Here is a 23,136-nt window from a genome sequence, read left to right on the forward strand (position 1 = left end):
AACATTTTTTTTGTCACTTTAGATTAATCAAATAAAACTAAAAATACAAAGGTTTTTTTTTCTTACTTATAACTATTGTAATAGTTACCAATTAATGCAAATTTCAACCAAATTTCATAAGAATATGAATTCTGTATTGAATAAATACATACGATATTTTTACAAGATTACAAATCTGATTTGCTTCAATTTAGATAAAACAAAAAAATACTTGAAAGTGACTGACGTCGAGAGATCCCAACTGTGAGAGACCCTGTACTTAATTTGTTAAGATACACTTACAAACACGACCAAATATTTCCAAAGATTATTTTTATACGTTAACTTCCGGCGTTAACATTCGAGGTAATTTTTAAGGCACTTTTTTTTTATAGATTTTTAAATACTTTTGTAAATCGACTTGTCCCACCTTCTTTCGCCTGCTACGCAAACAATAGACACTTTTGAGCTTTGCGCTCAAAGCGCAACTAGAGCTGCCATATGGAGCTCAGATAAAGTATTGCATAGCAATGGCAACTCTAAGCACAATAGCTACTCAAATCGTCGATAACGATAACAAATTGCGCGTGTCTTACACTTAATTGGGTCAATTATTCATATATATGAATACTTAATGCAAAAATTATAATTTCATATCACAGTGGCGCTCTGTTCCTCGCTGTGTCTCTTGCAAACGAGCAACATTTTTCAAATGTTTATATTTTACGCGCCAAACATAAACTGAAACTTCCTCTTGCTCCGCTGTCAAACTGACGTCTTGTATAGACTGCATGTGTGTGTGAGAAAGGAATCGAAATCGAGCGCAAGCCAGGGAAATCTGAAACAACGAAAGCAAGCAGCGACAGCGGCAGAGCCAGAGGCAGCGACGACGGCGCAACAACAAAAATTCTGGCCATTTGCCGACAACGGTTAAACGCGTTCGTTCGTTTCATTTTATTTGTGCAGCGCGCTCGCCGCCCTTTTCCAACATACGTACGTATTTCGTATTTCTTTTCTTTTCTTTTTTTTTTTTTTTTTGGTTTTTGTTGTTGTTTGTCTTGCTATCAGCGTGTGACGACACACAGTTTGTTGTTGTTGTGGATTTTTGTTAATAACTGACAGTTGACAAAAGCTACTAAAATTGTTACAATTGTTTTCGTGAGAGAGTGTGTTTACGCATTTATTGCAAAGTGTAAACAAAAAGAGTCCAAGGCGTTCAACAGTGCGCGTGTTGCATATGTGTGTGTCTGTGGGTGTGTGTGTGTGTGTGTGTGGTAAGTGGCAAGTCTAGCTCAAAAGCTGTGCAATATGCCGTGCAAAATATTTAAAGTATTTGCAAAATTCGAACTGTGCAAATACATTTGCATAGATTTGGTTCGAGCGTGAGTTATGCTAGTCTCAAAAGTATTCGACTGCCCCTCAAATATGGAAAATCCAATTGGAGTTTGTCTGTCAGTCAGCTTGTCTTTGTACTTACAGTCAGCCCTACATGTATTCGTACACCCGAAATATTGAAGAATTTGCTTTCATATATGGTTAAGGAATTTTGTATCTACATATATATTTTTAAAAGACCCCTCAAAGTGTATATATTCTTGATCAGGATCAACAGCCGAGTCGATTGAGCCAAGTCCGTCTGTTTGAACTCAGAAACCATAAGAGCTAGAGACTTCAAACTTGGTATGTAGGTTCCAGGATACCATAGGCAGATCAAGTTTGTTTTTTTTTTCGATGCATCGAAAATTAAAGTTTGGTATGAAAAAGTTTTTTGTTTTTTGAGATATCTGAACTTAACTGTTAGAATATGTTGGTTTTGTACATTCTAACCAAATTTAATTTAATTCGGTTGCATATATCATATAGCTGCCATAGGAACAATCGGTCGAAAATTAACTTTCAGTACAGAGTACCTGGGCACAGGATCCTACCAACCGCCCACTAGTTAAAATTATGATATCATAATTATAAAAATAGTTAAAACCTGACTTACAATAGCCGTTAAAGTAGAAATAGTGAGTGTATGAATAATTATTGGGCTGAGTGTATATACACACTTATGTACATTTAGTTAGTCAAGAAAGTATTTTGACAAATTAAATGAATAACAAAATGTATTTAAATTTTTTATATGTCAAAACACTTTCTCGTCTAACTGTTTGTATGTATGTTTGCATGTGAGCCTGCCTGACTCTGACTGTCAGTTTGTCTGTCTCTGTGTGAGTGTGTGTGTGTGTGTTTTCCACCCCAGCAACGTTTCAGCTCGGCTCCCGGCTCGCAGTTTAATGCGCAGCTTCCCTTGAGCCGGATTCGAATTCAGATTCAGATTCCCAGTTCTTATTGTTGTTCTTATTCTTGTTGTTGTTACTTAGTTTCAACCCCCTGGCTGCGTCTTAAAACGTGTTTCAAAATGGGTGGCTCACAGCTGTCTCTATGTGTATGTGTGTGTGTATGTGTGTTGTTGCTGTTGCTGTCACTGTTGCCGTGGCGCATTATCCTTGGCTGCGCTTTGTGCGAGTTTTTCGCCGTTAGGTTATGACATCAACACACGCTTTGACGCTTGGCTTGCTTACGCACACACTAACACAGACATAGCAAACTCACACACAAACACACACACAGACACACAGTCGCATGACGAGCTTTGTCCTTTGCCTAAAGCTCGCACTTGCCTTCGGCTCTGCGCTTGATTCGTGCTTACAGCCGCCGTCGAGCCGAGCGTTGTTTTTGCTGTTTCTGCTTTGTGTGTGTTTTTTTCTCTTTGGTATTTTTAGTTGTAGTCGTAGTTGTGTTAGTGGCTTTGCGGTTTTGTTGCTGCCTTTAGAGCGCGGATTTTTATACCCTTGCAAAAGGTATTCTAATTTTGTGGCAAGCATTAAAGAAGGCGTGGTGAACCTCATAAAATTGATGTCTACTATATATTTGATCAGCACGTTGTCGATATCGTCGGTTCCTCTGTTTCTATAAAAACTAGTCGCTCAATTTTAAAGCAAACCCCAAGAATGCGTTGATGAAGAAAGGGAAGGAATCCTTGTGAAATTAAAAGGCAAAGTGTAAGAGAATTTTACACAGGAATGCCGAGAATTATGAATCTCTGCATATATTCTTTATGAAATGCTTGAGGTGAAATTTCCTAAGCAATGTAGACAGAGTTGCTTGCGGCTAGGAATCGTTAGGGAATTTGTTGCTGCCTTTGAAAAAACCAGCAAGTATCCTAAATACTATGTGCCTGTTTTCAATTGACAAAAAACCTATAGCTTCCTATAGCTTAATATCCCGCGTTATATTCTAGTGTTATGTGAACGAACTTTGTTGTTTCTTGTGATATCCGAACCAAATTCTACAGTTGGTATTGTCTTGTACTTATTGGCTGTCATAGGAACGATCGGTTTAAAATTCAATTTGTGCATTAAAAATATCTTGACTATATTTAAAAGCAAATTGAATAAAATCGGTTTTTTTTTTTTGTTTGAAATACTTAATGATAATTTATTTAAAAATTAATAGTTAAAAAAAACAACAGCTTTGCAAGGGTGTTAAATCTTCGTCGTGCCGAAGAAACCATCTCTTTCTTGTGGTTTTTGTACGTCGGTATGTACAATGTTCATATGTATTTGTTTTTGTTTGGCCCTCGCTTTGCAATCATCTTGCAGTTGACGCTTAAATTAATTGTTATCGATTTCTTGCAATGTCGTTTTTTTCGGTTTGGTTTGTTTTTTATTTCCTATTTTTTTTTTTTTTGAAGTGGCAGCACAAGGGCTTATTCTAATATTTACCTATCTATGTATGTACTTAGAAACCTGGCATATTTGAGTATATACATTTATATATGTATATGCATTTGTTATTCTAAATTTGTACGTTGCACGCGGCACATTCTGTGCTTTCAACTTTGGCTTTTGGGGAGCAAATCAAACAGCGATCCTCCCCCTCCACTTTCCTCCCACTTCTTGGCCGACTTCCTCTCTCTCTCTCTCGCACACACACACACCTTGCAACCTTATGGCGCAACTCAAGATTTGATCATTTCCCGAAATGAAAAACGTGCTGCGTTGAGAGGGAAAACTTTTCTTATTTTTTTTTTCGTTTCTTTTTTTTTATGATGCTTTTGCCTAAAAATATCGACACAGAAAACAACATTTTGAGTTGGACTCGCAGCTGTTTTGTTCTTTAAAACGATCAGAGCAGCAAATATGATACTTATCCGAGTGTTCTAAAAAACACCATTTAAATCTATAAATGTGCGCTAAGAACTGTGCATTTATTGTTGTTCTATACTGAATAGCTTTTTGACTTGAGCTTTCAAAGCTTTGACATAAATGAAAGATCCTTAAAACAATCCAAAAAAAAACATGTTAAAGTTTAATAATTGTCATTTCTGGCTTAAGCTTCTTGAAAGTTTGTTAAAACTGGGCAAATAATTATTTCCAAGCTTTAAGTCGTAGGCTTATATCATATTAGATAATTTAAACGTTATTTTATTTAACAGTTAATCAATACATCTAAGCTTGGCCTTTAAACAGTTGACTTTAGCTTCAATTAACGTTTCTTAGTTTTGTTTATTTCCAATTGAAATTTTAAATTCTAAATGTAGACTTGATCTCTGTGTAAGACTTGTCTGTTAGATCGCAGAATATTTCTCTTACAGAAAGATGCTTATGTCTAATCCGTCTAAACTACTTAAGTCTATATTTAAAATACTGCACAACTCGTCATCTTTAAGTTTAGAACATTTTCATTTATCGCACATGTTGCTCTCCCTTTCTTTTAGTCGATCAGTCTCTCTCTCTATCTTTTCCTCTCTCTCTTGGCCTTTATCTTTGAGTGCAACCCCATGCCGTGTAGTCAAAGCTTCTTAGAGTTTATTTTTGGCTTGGCCATTTATAGCGCTCATTTCAGCGCACTTGATTCTCTCTCTCACATTCTCCCGCACTCCCGCTCTCGCTCTTTGTTTATCAATCTCTGCGCTTGTCTCTCTCATTGGGCTCGGCTCTATTGGACACATAGGTGCATAGAGTGCGTATATCAGAGTTAAGTTCAATTACCTTTAAATGGATTATACAAACACAAGACGGCAAGCTGATATCAAAAGGCGCATGCACCAACTCACAGATACAGATACATAGATACACAGATACATAGATACAAACGCAGGCGCGCAGACAGGCAGCGTTCGCCTGATCCCAGTTCTCAGTTCTCAGTTCTTAGTTCTCAATTCTGAGTTTCCCGGTTTGCATTTGATTGTGGCCTCGTTTGTTCTTTGTCTGTCCGTCTGTCCGTCCGTCTGTCCGTCCGTCTGTCGTCGTGTCAGCCTAAGACCGAGGTGAGGGAAGAGCAACGTTGATGGCAACACAAGATGCTGCCAAAAATAAATTTGAACTCAAATCGCGGCACTAGGCGAGGAAAAACCAATTCGAGTGCCAAGAAAAACCAACGCAATGAATTTTCCCTCAAGAGCCAGGCAAGAGCGTAGACCGTAGACCGTCGAGCGTCGAGCGTAGAACGTAGAGCGTAAAACAAAAACCAACTCAGCCCAATATATAGATTGTATACACATCTACATGCTATAGTATTCTTATATACACAACCCACCAGACCGCCCCTCAGTTTCCACATCTCTCCCCATCCCCATCCCCATCCAACTGATGTTCCTCTCGAGGCGCGCTCAAGTGTGCAAGAGAAATGAAATGCAATTTTGACGCTCTCGGGACTTGATTGAAAACGCTTTGTGTTTCGCGAAAAGAGAGACAAAGAGAGAGATGGCGAAAGAGAGAGAGAGAGGGGGAAAACTGCTAGCGGAGGTAGGGAAGCCATCCTCAAGTCCAGAGGCCCCCATGACGCAACGCCTACGTGCCCATAAGCGTACGTGCCGACCTCATTGGTTTCGAGTTTCCCCGAAAATAAAGAATACCAAAAAAAAAAAAACAAATGCCAGCAAAGAAAAGCGCAGAGCAGGAAAATTTTTTATCATTATTTTTTTTTTTTTTTGATATTTGGTAATAAAGCAAAATGTTGAAAAATGAAAAACTTACGAATTTCCCATGGAGTATTTGGAGACCATTAAGCTTAAACTCAACCTAATGTACATAGATGAAATCCCAAGCACACACATACGCACACACGCACACACCTATACTTGTATTTATATAGAGAGACGCCCGAACTAGCGATCCTCTTTACCCCTTACCCCGCCGAATGCTCTCATCTCATCTCATCTCGCCTCGGCGTCCGTCCTCCGTCGACCGTCTCGTCTTGTCTCATCCGCGTCTATTTATAAAGTCGAAAAAATCAGTACGTATTTTAGCTGCTAAGAGTTGCCAAGTTGGCCCAAGTATTAAAGTACAGTTGCGTGCTCACGTCTAGATTGAGCTAACTAAATATATAACTGATTGATTCAGTTTGATTTTGTTTTTTTAGCAGTTAACTCTAAAGATTTAACTTAACTGATCTAGAGGGATCAAGCTGCGTTCTCTATTAAACAATGTTGTATAATTCTCTTAAGTCAAGTCTTAAAAATTTCAAATAATTATTATGAAAAACAACTTTAATAATTTGTGAATCTTGAAGTTATCGAAAACGATCACTTTGGTCACTAAACGAAACTCTTAAAACGAAATGATGATCTCTGGAAAGACTGCGTAACCATATGATCCGTAGCACTTCAAAAATTAGGACTCTTGCTGAACGATTACGATTTTGTAGCTCTCTTAAAAAAACTCTCATGAAAACACCATAAATATAATTTTGATGATCCTGATAGAAAAATTAGTAAAACCAAAATCTGATTAGTTTTTGTTGTTGTCAAATACATGAAGGAAACCAAACAAGAACTTTATTTCACTGGATTCAACACCTTACCAAAAAAAAAAAACATTAAATTTGAGTAATTCAAAACTCGACTCATCGATCATTCGATGTATTTTTGCAGAACTACTTGAAAGTAATTTATAAATAAACATTTTTGAAGATATTTATTTGGATAATTTGTTTTATCCAATGATTGCTTTTTTTTCTGAAATATGTATTATACCCTTATAAGGAACCTACTAAAATTTAAAATATTCCTCTCTGTAATTTTATTCATTTCTATTTTTGAAATGCTTCTCCATTTAAAGAAACCTCTTGAAAGACTAGGTGTTGTTTCATGACGTACAACTCCATAAGGTACTGCACATAAAGGTATTGTCCTATCTTTTATGGACTTTAAAGTTAATTTTCTGTACCTAACACGAGTTACTGTTTTATAAAGAACCTCCTGAAACTTAGGGTACCAGCTTGAAAGATAATTCTTCCAAAAAGACCCTGCTTGAGAGAGGATAACTCAAAAGTTGCTTGATATAACCAAAATTTAAAGGAATTGTTTATATTATTTACAATCGCTCACAACTTACTTTCTAAATGAATGCAAGTCGTTAACCAACACTGGACCTAACTTATCTTCTATGAATGCAATTTCCGTTGTACTATAATGCCAATGGAATGTGATCAAAAATGTGAAACTTGGCCGAAATGTTTTGGTTAATTTCCCCCAAAGTTGTTGTTTTTTGTTTTATACAAAAACAAAACGAACGATTTTCAATTTTTTTTTTTTCGAACATGAAGCTGCGCTCTTTTTTTTCCGCTCTCTCACTTGCACAGATATAGACAAGTACTATGTCTTTTATACAGACACACAATCACATATTTTGAACTTTTAGTTGGAAAATTGCCAACCCCTTACGGCGCTTTTGTTGGACACGATCAGCTCGACCTCAATAGGTGGTTGGACGTGCAAGTGTTTTGGGTTATTGGGGGAAAGGCAGGAGATGCTACCAGTGATGTAGGAGGGGTAGGGGAGGGGGTGGCTGCCACAGAGAATGCGCTGCTGGCGGCTGCTGCTGTTGCTCAGCTCGCGGCCAACAGGCTGCGATGGCTGCTCGGCCGCTCGTGACGCTCGGGCCTCGGCCAATTCGAGTTGGTTGCCTGAATTCAGTTTTCAGTATTCAATTGGACTGCGACTGCGAGTATATTTCGTTCGCGTCGAGAAACGAAATCGAAATCGAAATCCCGACAAACGGATCCAGCATAGCGCAGACAAAGAGAGAAAGACGAAAAGACAGAGAGAGGGACAGAGAGAGAGACGGTAAAACGCTTGTGTTCGCGCTTTGCGCTTTTCCTACTTTCTGTTATGCCTGTGTGTGTGTGTGTGTCTATTTCAATAATTACGCACACAGCCAAAACGCAATATCATTTGTGCCGTGAGAGAAAGAGAGAGAGAGAGAGTGAGAGTGAGAGAATGTGTGTGAGTGCGAGTGAAAGGCAGTACAGCGACGAGGTTAAAGAGCTCTGATGGCTTTGCAGACTCACGTTGCTTTGTTTTTGTTCTGCTTCTTTATAATTGGCTGTGCATACATACATACATACATGCACACACACACACACATACAATGCCTTGCTTTGCATTTGCTATGCAGGCGACTTGAAAGCTTTCGAAAGCTAGGCTTCAACTAAGCTCAGTAGGAGCCAATAAGAATGCAACACGGAGAGAAAGAGAGATAGAGAGAGAGTGGTAGTGGAAGAGAGCTTTCGAAAAGCTTTAGCTGACACACACACACAGCAGGTTCAACACCTGCCCACATTTATTTAGCGCGCTTTTCTTCACACACTTATGCGTGACTCACAAAACGTAACGTTAGAGAGGCAGCGAGGAAACAAGGGGTGGGTTTAGTGGTGGTGGGGGAGGGAGAGGTATCACATCGAATTGCAGCGCGCAACAGAGCAGTTAATACAGTTAACCATGGAGCCACAAGCTCACCTTTAAAGCGATAAGATAAAGCTGCGGGACACACAGATTAGATATTAGACCTTTTAGCTATGAATACGCCCCTAAAGCATGAGTTGGTGGCGGGTGAAGCCCGCAATCAACATTATCTTCAAAAAACGAAACAAAAAAAAAAACAAAAAAAAATCTATATTAACAACAAGACAGTCAAACGGATAGTAAAGCAACCAACTCTGAGGCTTAAACACGTTTTTACTTTGCGTTTTATTTTTTATACAGATTTTCTTCAACAATAATAATTTCATTCTACACAATTGTTGATACTGCAGCGACGTCACGTTTGAATTTTCTTCATATTTTCCTCAGTTTTCCATAGTGTATGTGGATGTATCTATTAGAATGCTTGTTGTCTCTCCGACTGCCTGTGTGTGTGTGTGTGTGTGTGTGTGTGTTTGTGTTTGTGTGTTTACGATTTGGCGTAATTTTCTCATACTAACAAATTCACTGCTATATATTTTTAATTTTAGTCCAAGGTTTGAAACAACAACAACAACAACAGCGGCAACTATAAACGTAATCAAACCAACAAAGAAGCGCACAACGTTGAAAACAAAGTCTTCAATCAGTGAGACAGAGAAAGAGAGAGAGAAAGAGAGAGTGAAAGAGAAAAAGAGAAAGAGAGACTGTTGCTGAGAGATTGAGAGCATTCAAAGGCAGCTGTAGCTTGGCCAATACAAAAATTACGCATACGCCGTGTGAAGCGCAATCGCAGCCAAAAGTCAAAAAACAATAAAAGAAAACAAAACAAAACAAAAAGAAAAAAATAGAAAAACAACACAAAGCACAATTACATACATATAGCAACAACAACATAAATAACAACCAAATATTAAGATTAATAATAAAATCAACCGATCGCAACTGACTCAGACTCGGCCACATCAGATCCGAAAGTCTCGCGGACTCTCTTCAATGTATTTGGCCCTCAATATCGCAAACAATCAACGATAATTTCGGCCGCGAGCTCATCGAACCACTGGAGAGATTCTCTGGCGACAACAGGAAACCACAGGCGAATCACAGCCTCAGATCCACCGTGCTAACGGCAGTGGTGGCAACATTTTCAAACTGTAGCCGGCTAGAAACTCAGGTGAGCTGCATTTACTGCCTTTAAGTTTCTAGAGATTTTCAAAAAAAAACCTCTTAAATTATTTCAAAATGCGTAAGATCCTAAGGGAGAAAAGTGATCCCAAAGTGTAACATGTTTTTAAAGAATTTGTGGGATTAGGTCCTAAAGAAGTCAAAGAAACTTGGTCGGTACTTTGTAGCGCTTCAACTATATAGAATTATAAGAGGTTTGGAGAGTTTCTATAATATTCTGCTTTTTTAGATATGTTGGAAAAGGGGTTATGCCTAAGAAAACTTAAACTGTCAACATTAAAAGCATGGAAATTGTTTGTAGCGATATTTAAACATTGCTAAACAGGTTTTAAAAGTTAAAAAAAATATATTGTTATAATCGTTAATTTGGAGAGCTATTAGCAGCTTGTATAATTACTATTGGAATATAGAATATAGCTTTTTGAAAACGTAATTAATATGTTTTTAAAATCTGAAATTTTTAAACCTTTTTCTCTACATTTGGGGTGAAGAATTCGATATTTTAAGGCTTTTCGAAATGTTTTTAGCATTATAAACATGTTATAAGTTTGAAAAAACTTAAAAATATTTTAGTGTTATCAATTAAATATTGTTAGGGAATTTTCAAAAGCTTTGATAGCTTTTCGGAGAGTTGTCAACTTAAATAAAAGGTAGCATACTTTATGTAGAGCTGTAAGCTCTTCTTCCAAGCTGCAAGAAATACAGGACATGACTTTAATAGACGCAAACAATATTAAATACAAAAATCAAATTAGAGTCGTCCAAGTGGGTCACTCAAAAGTGAACGTCAGCTCACGTAACTGTCAAGCAATTGCTGCAAGTGACGTCCAGGCCTCATCATCATCATCGGCTGCTCAACGGCTCGCCACTTCAACATACACACACAAACAATCACACACACACATAGCGACATTATGCAGACTCGTGACTAGTTTCGGCCAGTCTTATCAAAGAGCCAACAAACAATTAGAACTTAAAACTTGCTCAACCCACAGGCCGAGAACAATTGAAAATTTCAAATCTACACACATACAAACACTTCATATAATATACATACGCATATATGTGTGAGTGTTAGTTAGATCTGTGCATATTTCGTGACACGAACCGAAATTAATTTTGAAGTTTTGCTTGTAAATTAAATGAGGTAAATATATTAAACATTTAAATCGAATTGGAATAGGTTGCAAAGGTCCTGCTTGAATTATAAACCAAGATTTCTAAGAAACAATTTGACTCCTTCTATATATTGTTTATTAAATATTATACCTAGCTTTAAAGCTATTTATTTAATCACCTTAAAAAAAAAAAATACAAGTTTTTAGATAAACTCAGTTTATAGTTAATAGAAAACTGGTGTAAATTTTTAATAAATGCTATCATGAATTCGGGTTTAAATTAGTAAATAATAATGGTGAATTTGTACTTGGATTAAATTCATGGTTATATTCTAAGGTAGAGCCTGAAAAGCTACAATCCGTTGAAATTAAAATAAACCATATTTTCACCTTTTTATTGGCAAAAAAATGCATTAATCGATTAATGAATCATATGATTAATTTAAGCTGAGCGATTATTAATCGTAATTAATTGCGAAAAATTACAATAATCGATTAATCGAATGATTTTTTAAATTTGCATCTATTTTTATATTTTTTTATATTATTACGATAATTATGATACATGATATATCGTCACGTGTCCATCTCTAATTTGAGCGCTCTACGCATTGAATCAAGCGACTGTTCGGGCAACAGTTAGAGTAGCAAAAATTGTGCCCCAAACCCGCCCCAGCACTCGGGCTCGTTTTTTTTTTATCAGCGGCTTATCAGTAAATAATTCCACCTGTTGTGCAGTTGGTCGGCATGGAAAAGGGGCAAAGGGGGTTGCTGGGTTGGTTGCTTGGGTTCGGTGAGTGGACGGACGGGTGGGCGGGTTGTTGACAAAGGGGTCGCTGTTAGCGTCTCTGCTCTGTTTGGAGTAACGCTTAAGTGTATGTGAGTTGGTGTGTGTATGTGTGTGTGTGTTTAGGAAGATAACTACAGTCAGGTGTCGCATTTGGAGCTTGTAGCTATGTCTGAAGCGGATGAAGCAGCGCTTATTATACTTCTACACACACACACACACACAAAAGTACACAAAATATACATAGCTATACTTAAAGATACATTTGTATCTTTTTGTGAGCCATCGCTTGCAGTTGTTACATATGTACATAGACTTAAGTATCTGCAGTTGAAACTTTTGCTGCTGTTTGCATTGCTCAGCAGAAAGCCGCTGCCTGTTGCGACCAGTGGCTCATTGTCACTGGATTTCATAGATAACAGACAGCACACACACACACACACTCACACACACACATATTAATATATATAGAATGTCTGTGTGACTGCGATTCAGTTGGGTTTCTTTTTTAATCTTATCTTAAAACTTGAGTCGACATCGTTCGTCAGGCACCAACGTTGACGCTTTGCAACACTCACACACACACACACATACACACACACACACTTTAACACACACGATCAGACACACATGCACACAATTAACCCAATACAATGGTCGATTTTATAATAAACTACGGAAAATCAATGTCGAAAAAGCATGAAATAAATTCCAAATTTGATCGCTCCTATTTTTTACTAGACTCAAAATATAGACTTAGTAAGATTACTTAGTCTAAAATTTGAGTCTAGTAAAAATATAAAAAAAAAACTTTTACCAAAAAAGTTTATGATTAATAAAACTTGACTGAGTTCTTTTTTGAAAACTGTTAATTTGATATATCGCTATATCGATTTGATTTTTAAAGATCTCTAATACTATCCCGTTAATATAATCTAGATCTGTAGTCTATCTTTCTGTTCTATCTTTTTCATAAAATAAAGCTAGATCTTCAATTGACATTCACTATGCATTGTGAATAGATTATATAGATATGCGTTTTCAGGATCTGTCTACATAGGGTTGTAGGCTTCTCTAAAAAGCCCAACAAAAAGTATCATGAATAACTACAATAGATATAAATAAGAATGTTAACAAATCCTTTCACACTGCATTGTTAACCGAAGAATGCTTGAAAAAAAGAAGAAGATTCATACTCTTTTGGTATTTTCCACAGATAATCAATAAATTTCTTCAATTACAATTTTCGAGAATGCTAGTTTTGGTTAACATCTATTCTAAAATCATGACTCATGACAAATACGGGCTTTTTTCTTAGTAATATTTTTTAGAAATATTTAAATGTCAAAACAATTTTCGATAAAAACACAAAGCATGAATTATTGAGTCGACTGTGATCGACTAGGTGTTACCCTTTTGTGAGGCTTAGTAGATTGCTCTACAAATTTCAAATCCGTGCAGATTTCCACACATGAAACAGGACATAACTTTAAGATTGATGAAACTCATTATAAATAGTTTTCGTATAATGAAATATGCTAAAAATCAACACTTTTTTTGAAAAAACACTTTGTTCTATACTCTTTTTATTTTTCTTTCTTCTGGTTTGTTTGTCCTGTTTCTCTAGCAAATTACTGAATCCAATGCACACACATTTAAAAAAAATCCATTTTATCACACATTTGCAAATAATCGAAATTCAACTGTGTATTAAAGTGGAATTAAAGTTTTTAATTCATTGATAATTTTAAAATTATGCTGTCCTATTTTGGCAACTAAAAAAAAAAATTCTATGCATGCAAAAATTCTCGTTTTTCTTTGTATTAGGCTTAAGTAAATCATCTCAAAGTGAATTCAGTTCGCAGTCAAATTATTGCTGTATAGTTTAAAGAAATTCACCTTCGATCGCAGTCTGATAGTAATATAGCCCTTTTTATACCCTGAGCCCATTGAAAATGGGCAACAAAAGGGTATAATGTGTTTGACAGAATGTATGTAACAGGCCAAAGGGGGCATTGCAGTTCCCCTAAAGTAAATATATTCTTGATCAGGATCAACAGCCGAGTCGATTGATCCATGTCCGTCTATCTGTTTGAGCGCGTCGATCTCAGAAACCATAAGAGCTAGACACTTCAAACTTGATATGTAGGTTCCTGGATACCATAGGCAGATCAAGTTTGTTTTTATTTTTGGATCGGACCACTATATCATATAGCTGCCATAGGAATGATACATCGAAAATGAAGTTTTAGTATGAAAAAGTTTTTTGTTTGTTGAGATATCAGAACCAAACTGATAGAATATGAACCTGGGCTGGTATTATACATCCTGACTAAAATTGGTTAAAATTGGTTAACTATATCATATAGCTGCCAAAGGAATGGTATATCGAAAATAAAGTTTTAGCATAAAAAAGTTTTTTGTTTGTTGAGATATCAGAACCAAACTAAAAAAATATGCACCTGGGCTGGTATAATACATCCTGACCAAATTTGGTTAAAATCGGTCCACTATATCATATAGCTGTCATATGACCGATCGGTCAAAAATCAACTTTTAGTATACAATTTTTTTTTGTTTTTTGAGATATCTTAACGAAACTGTTAGAATATGTCTTTAAGTTGGTTTTGTACATTCTAACCAAATTTGGTTCAATTCGGTTGCATATATCATATAGCTGCAATAGGAACAATCGGTCAAAAATCAACTGTCAGTACAGAGTACCTGGGCACAGGGTATCCTACTGTCGAGCGTGCTCGACTGTAACCGCCCACTAGTTTATTTTCCTTTTTGTGTATAAAAGGGTATCTCAAGAATTATTTCGCTCTTTTTTTATTTTTCTGGGATCAGATATTCTTCGTTTCTTTAGCATTTCAATTGCATATGCATACATACAGTAAACTATATATATACATATATGTATATATACAATAGCTTGTGTTTGTGTATTTTGCATCTCTTTGTTGCTGTTGTTTTTGTTGGCAGCCTTCTGCTGCAGCGAGAGCGACCCACGTCATTCAGTCTTCAGTTGCTCATCGCTTTGAGCTTCGTTTTGGTCGCTGCGCTGCCAACGTCGCGACGCGTCGCTGTCGCCGTCAACCCTTACTTTGTGGCTGCTGCGCTTGAAATACACAATTGTAGGCGGAGGGAGGTTGGCGGTGGCGGTGGGGTTGGGGGGGGCAGAGCCTGAGCGGGCGGATGTCATAACACCAACTTAACGCTGGAGTTGCACTCGCTTATGCATGCACGTGTGTGCATGTGTGTGTGTGTGTGTGTGTGTGTGTGTGTGTTCTGTGTGTCTTAGTAGCCTCCTGTGCCGCACTCACACTCACTCTCTTGCACTCTGCCGCTCTTGCTTACGCTCACACTAACTCGCTCTCACACACAGCCTAACATATTTTGCTCTCTCGCTCACACATGCGCGCAGCTTGATGTCGTCGTCGTCGTTGTTGTTGTTGGCGGCGTCGCAGCGGGGTTGTTGTTGTAAACTCGGTTTCAAGCTTTAATTACGTCTCATACTCACACACACACACACACAGACAGACTTATACATATATTGCTGCGAACGCAAAGCGTGCAAACAGACGGACTCATTCAGTCTCAGCCCCAGCTGTGTGTGTGTGCGTGTGTGTGTGTGTGTGTGTGTGTGTGTGTCCGTGTGTCCGTGTGTGTGTAACGTTCTATGCGGGGCCATGAGGCCGTCGAGGGGCGGCACAGTTGTTGAGTAGTTGCTGTTGTTGTTGTTGTTATTGCTGTTGCTGTTATTGCTGTTGCTGTTATTGCTGTTGTTGTTGCTGTTGTTGCTTGTTGCCCTGCGCGGTATTCCTATTTTTGTTTGCCCGTCGTTGACGTTGCTTATGCTGCTGTTGTTGTTGTAGTTCTTGTTGTTGCTGTTGTTGTTGTTGTTGTTGTCCAACGGTACTTCTGAGCGCCAGCCATTATTTGCTCGAATTCAGTCAAGCTTTGTGCTTCGTTGCTGCCGCTCGCGAAGTTGTCGCGTTGTCGTCGCCGTCGTCATCGTCGTCGCCGCCATCGTCGCTGTCGTCAGTTTAGTCCCGTTATTGCACCCACAAAACCACCCAACCCGCCATACAGTGCGAACGCCAAGCACCCAACCACACACACACACACACCCACACACAAACACACACAGAGTGGAGTGACGCGGTTTTGTTTTTTTTTATTTATTTTTTGATTTTGGTTTTTCGTGCGCATTTTGTTGATTCCTCGCTCGCTTTTTGGCCGGCTTTGGCGCGGCCTCAAAACGTGAGTACACCATGTGTTTGCCTCACACACACACACAATCTTACTCTCTCTCTCTCTCTCGCTCTCTCTCTCTCTGTGTGTTTTATAGCGGCACGCTAATCTCCAATTCAAGATTAGATATAAAGTTGCTTTACATTATTGTTTTAGTCTCGGCCTGCATTTTGTGTTCTACACACACACACACACGCGTACACACACATAGAAAGCTGTTGCGTTGCTGTAAGCTTAATTCCCAAAGCTTTTAAAAGCTGCGCTCAAGCTTCGACTGAAGCTCAAAGTCTATTACACAAATTGAAATTGACATTGCGAAAAATGCACGAATCGATAAAAGCTTAAATGCTTATCAATAACAGAAAAATACAGTTAAAAAAATACAAAAAAAAACAAAAGCGAAAAGTAACGCATAGAAACAAAAACAAGTAAACCAGCCTTTAATAAAGCTGTAAGCAATAAATTGAACTTTAAAGTGCTCGAAAAGTCAAAGATTTAAAGAGAATTTTTAGGGGTTAGCTGGAGGGGTAAAGTTTAATGGGGAAGGGTGAAGAAGGGGAGAAGAGAAAGTGCTTGGCTAAGTGGGTGGTAAATGGCTGTGTAGGGGTTTCATAAACGTAGCTCGGAGCGAGCTGCGTTGTCAGCTTATCAGACACACACACACACACACAGAACCGCTCTCATTAGGCCTGGCCATATGCATAATGGTGTGTGTGCGTGTGTCTCTGTGTGTGTGTGTGTGTCTAGACCCTATAGAGGCGTATATCGCGTTATCAATAATCGACGAATCGTCTGCATGTGAAAGAGTTAAGCGTTTTATTCTTCTTCTATTTTCTTGTCAATTGTTTCATATTTGTTTGCTTTACTTTTCCGCTGTTCTCTTGTCTTTTTCATTCACTCTCTTTGGTTTTGTTTTATTAATTAAAGAATGGCGCGTCTAATGACGAGGTGAATTGATTGCTTTTGGGTCAGGGGCGCGGCGAGCAGAAGGGTTTGCCAGCTTGTTGGCTTGTGCTGTTATCACAATGGGGCTTTACTGAAATTCTCGAAATAGTTAAACATCAAGAGTTATAGGGTTTCTAAAGTAGAAAGAAAGTCAAGAATTGCGATCATAATTATAGTTTACAAATTTAAAAATTCTGATATCAATCTTAAATCAAATCTGTAATGTAAAATATATTGTATATTCATTCACCAACAAGGCTGCAAACCGGTTCTGAACCGGTTCGGGTTCTTAAGCAGCCTGAACCAGATCATGAACCGAACCCTTGAAATTATTTAGTTCGCAAGCCCGAACCCAAACCGAACCGCTTTCTAAAATAAAAGATTCGGTTCAAAAAAAAAAAAGAATTACATAAATTTTATGGTTTTCTAATATTACGCAATTATTTGAGAGATTGGACTAAAATAAGTCATATTTAAATCTTCAAATAAATTTTAATTATCATCAAAATTTGATTTCTTTAAAAAAAAAAATTAATTAGTTCAAAATGTTAAGAAAAATATATAACAATAAAAATATTTTTTCTATGAAATTGAACCAAGGTTCGAACCCAAACCTTGGGTTCAGGGGGTATATAAACCAACTCGCGAGCCGAACCGATGTCTTGCTCTATGGTTCGAACCGCCGAACCGAACCTCTCAAATTTTTTTTTGTTGATTTGCAGCCTTGTTTAATAAACAATCACATGGAAATTGTATTTATAAAAATATTTTCTATAATCCACAATAAGTCTAGATCTCTAGAATATATTTAGTATGAATGTCTTAAGATCATATAAATAGTTTAAGGTTAATTAATTAATTTTTCAAACAATTTTCAAAATTTTTAACTCGCATAAAAAAGTTTACAGAAATTGTAAAACAATGTTTATAGTTAATTAACGTATTTTTGTGATATTTTTTTGTTGGCAGCTTCAAGACGTCTTGCAAACGGCTGAAAATGGAAAAGACTCCCCGGTATACGCAGCGGGAGCGCAACATGGTGCTCACATATGCAGCCCAGCACAAGGATGTGATTGAGAATAAGCGAACAGATGCCGAGTCCAATCGCAAAAAGGACGAGGTATGGCTACAGATAGCCAAGGACTTCAATTCCAAGGTATATCATCAGCGCAGTGCGAAGCAGTTGCGTCAACTCTACAAGAACATGAAGCTGCTGCTCAAGAAGGATCTGTGCGGCGAGGATAAGGGCAATCGCTCCTTTTTGGATCTGCTCAACACCCTCTCACAGCAGGAGTCCGTGGCCCAATATATTGCCGAGCAAATGTCACCCGATGGCGCCGGCAGTCAAACGGCTGCCAATGGTCGTCACTTGACCGACGACTACGAGGACTCAAAGGTATGTTAAGTGTATAGGTGACCCCTTTGAGATCAGAAAAAAATTCGGGATTCTGGTTCAGTTTTGATCAAGTTATGACAGCTTGAAGTTGGTCAGACTTCGGATTTAACCACTATACAAGTCCAAATATTTATTAATTTTGACATGATTTTTTTCAAAAAAATGAAAGGTCTCAGAATCAAGTTTAAAGTGTTGTATTATACTAATAACGATATAAGAAGTTAATTAAAAGTGAAGACTTGAGATTTAAAATTTTGAATTTTCGAAATTTCAAAGGGACCCTTAGCATCGAAATCAAAATCTAGCAGAATCTAGAGGAAAATATTTTTTTTAAAGAATTTAATAAAATTTAAATGCAGAATGAATAAAAATGCCAAATAATGATTAAAATGACATTCCGCTTAAAAATCGGTTCAGTTTTGATCAAGTTATGACAGTTTGAAGTTGGTCAGACTTCGGATTTAACCACTTTACAAGTCAAAATTTTAGTTCAATTTCACATGATTTTTTACAAAAAAATGAAAGGTCTCAGAATCAAGTTTAAAGTGTTGTTTTATACTAATTACGATATAAGGAGTTGATTTAACGTGAAAACTTGAGATTTAAAATTTTGAATTTTCGAAATTTCAAAGGGGGGACCATTAGCATCGAAATCAAAATCTAGCAGAATCTAGAGAAAAATATTTTTTTTTAAGAATTTAATAAAATTTAAATGCAGAATGAATTAAAATGCCAAATAATGATTAAAATGACATTCCGCTTAAAAATCGGTTCAGTTTTGATTAAGTTATGACAGTTTGAAGTTGGTCAGACTTCGGATTTAACCACTTTACAAGTCAAAATTTTAGTTCAATTTCACATGATTTTTTACAAAAAATGAAAGGTCTCAGAATCAAGTTTAAAGTGTTGTTTTATACTAATTACGATATAAGGAGTTGATTTAACGTGAAAACTTGAGATTTAAAATTTTGAATTTTCGAAATTTCAAAGGGGGGACCATTAGCATCGAAATCAAAATCTAGCAGAATCTAGAGGAAAATATTTTTTTAAGAATTTAATAAAATTTAAATGCAGAATGAATTAAAATGCCAAATAATGATTAAAATGACATTCCGCTTAAAAATCGGTTCAGTTTTGATCAAGTTATGACAGTTTGAAGTTGGTCAGACTTCGGATTTAACCACTTTACAAGTCAAAATTTTAGTTCAATTTCACATGATTTTTTACAAAAAAATGAAAGGTCTCAGAATCAAGTTTAAAGTGTTGTTTTATACTAATTACGATATAAGGAGTTGATTTAACGTGAAAACTTGAGATTTAAAATTTTGAATTTTCGAAATTTCAAAGGGGGGACCATTAGCATCGAAATCAAAATCTAGCAGAATCTAGAGGAAAATATTTTTTTTTAAGAATTTAATAAAATTTAAATGCAGAATGAATTAAAATGCCAAATAATGATTAAAATGACATTCCGCTTAAAAATCGGTTCAGTTTTGATCAAGTTATGACAGTTTGAAGTTGGTCAGACTTCGGATTTAACCACTTTACAAGTCAAAATTTTAGTTCAATTTCACATGATTTTTTACAAAAAAATGAAAGGTCTCAGAATCAAGTTTAAAGTGTTGTTTTATACTAATTACGATATAAGGAGTTGATTTAACGTGAAAACTTGAGATTTAAAATTTTGAATTTTCGAAATTTCAAAGGGGGGACCATTAGCATCGAAATCAAAATCTAGCAGAATCTAGAGGAAAATAATTTTTTTTAAGAATTTAATAAAATTTAAATGCAGAATGAATTAAAATGCCAAATAATGATTAAAATGACATTCCGCTTAAAAATTGGTTCAGTTTTGATCAAGTTATGACATTTTGAAGTTGGTCAGACTTCGGATTTAGCCACTTTACAAGTCCAAATTTTTGTTCAATTTCACATGATTTTTTACAAAAAAATGAAAGGTCTCAGAATCAAGTTTAAAGTGTTGTTTTATACTAATTATGATATAAGGAGTTGATTAAAAGTGAAAACTTGAGATTTAAAATTTTGAATTTTCGAAATTTCAAAGGGGGGACCCTTAGCATCGAAATCAATATCTAGCAGAATCTAGAGGAAAATATTTTTTTTTAAGAATTTAATAAAATTTAAATGCAGAATGAATTAAAATGCCAAATAATGATTAAAATGACATTCCGCTTAAAAATTGGTTCAGTTTTGATCAAGTTATGACATTTTGAAGTTGGTCAGACTTCGGATTTAGCCACTTTACAAGTCCAAATATTTAATAATTTTGTCATCGACCCTTACATCGAAATAAATATCTAGTAGAATCTAAAGGACATAATTTTTTTAAAGGATTTAATAAAATTTAAATGCAGAATGTATTTAGATGACAAAGTTTTGTTTGATCCTCCAATCCCGACACTTTATGTTTTGTTAAAACACCTAATTAAATAAAAAATTATATAGAATTCGAATAAAGCATAACTTATTATTTTAATTACTTACTCTAATGACATTCGTGTTCTTTGTTCTTGTTAGCTTCCAATGTACGAGGGAATGGACACTGATGTCATACTGATCAAATCGGAGACAATCAGTGACAATGAGCAGACGGAGAATGGCATGGATTGCATGGATGATGATGACGACGATGATTGCCAAAGTCCCAAAGTGCCCGAGGTGTGCCTGGAGGAGGAGGATGAGGTGCTATTTCCCACAGATCGCAACCATTTGCAGCAGCACAGTGGCGGCGGCTCGTTACCCAGCGTCAATAGCAGCAATTTGGCCATCGGTGGCAATGGCAATGATCCCATGCCACGTGCAACCAGCTCGCCAGTGTGCTCCACAAAGACCTCCATCTCATCCACGGGCAGTTACATGTCCGGCGGTGTGCCAAAGGCAGAGATAACGCTCTCCGCCGTGGGCAATATACGTGTTGGCTCATTTGCCAACATCAGCAACACGTTGCTCAATGGCAACAGCAACAACATCAACAACAACAACAACAACAGCAGCAGCAAGAACAATAACAACAATATTAACAACAACAATAGCAGCAGCAACATTAACAACTCGAACAGCAGCATGGATGGGGCACGCAGCCTGCAACTGACCGCGGAGCAAGTGCAACAGCACTTGTTGCTCAATGGTCTCGGCCTGTCGGCGGTGCATCATCCGCCGGCGCAGTCGCTGCAAGCGGCCATCAATGCGGCAACGAGCGGCGTCGGCAGCTCGCGGCAAACGCAAACGTTGCAGTTGCCGCGCTTGCAACGCGGCCACAATGCGGCTGCCACAGCAGCGGCAGCAACAGCGGCGGCAGCCGTTGCCGCTGCAGCTGCTGGCGGTGGCGCCACAAACGGCTCGAGTGGCAATGCCAATGGTGGCAACACTGGCGCCGTGCAACTTCTGCTCAACGGTCATCAGAGTCGCGACAAGACGCATGCGCAGCAATTGCATCCAGGTGCTGGGATTACACTTGCCGCGGGCAGCTTCAATGGTTACAACGGGCTTGGTGTCAGCAACATCAGCAGCATCAATTGCTCGGCCAGCAACAACAACAATCACAATAACCACAACAACAGCACCTGCAGCAACAACAGTGCCAACAACAGCAGCAACAGCATGAACATCAGCAATGTCAATGCCCATGGCAACAGCAACAACACTAACAACGCTAACAACAACAACAACAGCGGCAGCAGCAGCAACAGCAGCGGTTCACGTGGGCAACATAACGAATACATGATGACATTGGCGGTGGAGGAGCGCAAACGGAAGATTGAGCTGCTGAATGTGCAGATCGAGTATTGGCAGACGTTGACCAAGAAACTCGACTCCCAGTCCGGCCACTATCCAAATCCGGCCTGTCTATGTCACTTTCCCGGCAGCAATGTGCTCGGCGTGGGCGGTGTTGGTGTTGGTGTTGGTGTTGGCAGTGTGGGCGTGGCAGCTGGTGGCAACACAGCCGCAACGAATGCATTGCAAACGCAGTCAAGCAGCAGCTAGTCCGAAGCTTACGATGGCGGCAACAATGGCGATGATGATGATGACGACGGAGATCCCAACGATGCTGGCCAATTTCAAACTGATGATGAGGATGATGAGGACGCTGATCTTATCGATGATGTAGATGATGATGATGAAGATAACAATAGCGACATCATATCCATAGTTGACATCGATGATGATGATGATGATGAGCAGGAAGAGGAGGAGGAGCATAAGGAGCAGCAGCAGCAGGATGAGGTGTTGGAGGTGCAGTTGCAGCTCCAATTGCAGCAGGATAAGCTCAACATAACGGACTTGACGCTGCACGATGATTTTGATTCACAGGATGCCTTGGTCAAGGATGTGGGCGTTGTTGGTGGTCTCTCGCCACCGCCACCGCCAATGCCAACACCAACAACAGCAACACCGCCGCAGCTGACAACACCAACATGCGTGTAACAAGCCATTGGCTAGACTAGTATTTCAACTTGAGCCCTCGATACCCTCCCCCTCCCCCTACCCCTTCAATCCCCCCCCTCAACCTCCAAGCATCACAAGCCATCCTGCTCTGTCTAGTTAAACAATGCGTCAATGCCTTTTATCGTCGCCGTTTTAAATTTTGCCATTTTATGTTAGCTACCAAATTTACAAATTAACACAAATTTTATTATTACAATTACTATAATTATTAATTAATTATTATTATTATTACTATTTATTTATGCCTAGTTTTGTGTGCCAAACAACA

General features: G+C 37.9%; 1 protein-coding gene across 3 annotated transcripts; it reads left to right on the top strand.

Annotated features, from left to right (window-relative positions):
* Positions 1-739: 739 nt before the first annotated feature.
* Positions 740-22,486, top strand: LOC117794365 (homeobox protein 5). 3 transcript variants are annotated; one of them, XM_034635005.1, is made up of 4 exons: positions 740-972; positions 9,265-9,887; positions 17,975-18,401; positions 20,940-22,486. In XM_034635005.1, the coding sequence occupies exons 3-4, from the start codon at positions 18,003-18,005 to the stop codon at positions 22,404-22,406; spliced, it is 1,866 nt and encodes a 621-aa protein (XP_034490896.1). In that variant the 5' UTR covers positions 740-972; positions 9,265-9,887; positions 17,975-18,002; the 3' UTR covers positions 22,407-22,486. The 3 variants fall into 3 exon arrangements, with proteins under 3 accessions (XP_034490896.1, XP_034490899.1, XP_034490897.1); XM_034635008.1 differs by lacking the exon at positions 740-972 and adding an exon at positions 7,829-8,098; XM_034635006.1 differs by lacking the exon at positions 740-972 and adding an exon at positions 8,948-9,114.
* Positions 22,487-23,136: the final 650 nt, after the last annotated feature.

This window comes from Drosophila innubila, chromosome X (assembly GCF_004354385.1).
Source record: "Drosophila innubila isolate TH190305 chromosome X, UK_Dinn_1.0, whole genome shotgun sequence".
NCBI lineage: Eukaryota > Metazoa > Arthropoda > Insecta > Diptera > Drosophilidae > Drosophila > Drosophila innubila.

What these genes read in the sequence shown, in the direction of transcription:
- LOC117794365 (XM_034635005.1), top strand. Translation starts at nt 18,003, where the DNA reads ATGGAAAAGACTCCCCGGTATACGCAGCGGGAGCGCAACATGGTGCTC. An exon ending in ACGACTACGAGGACTCAAAG is followed by an intron (nt 18,402 to 20,939) that starts GTATGTTAAGTG and finishes TGTTCTTGTTAG; the next exon opens with CTTCCAATGTACGAGGGAAT.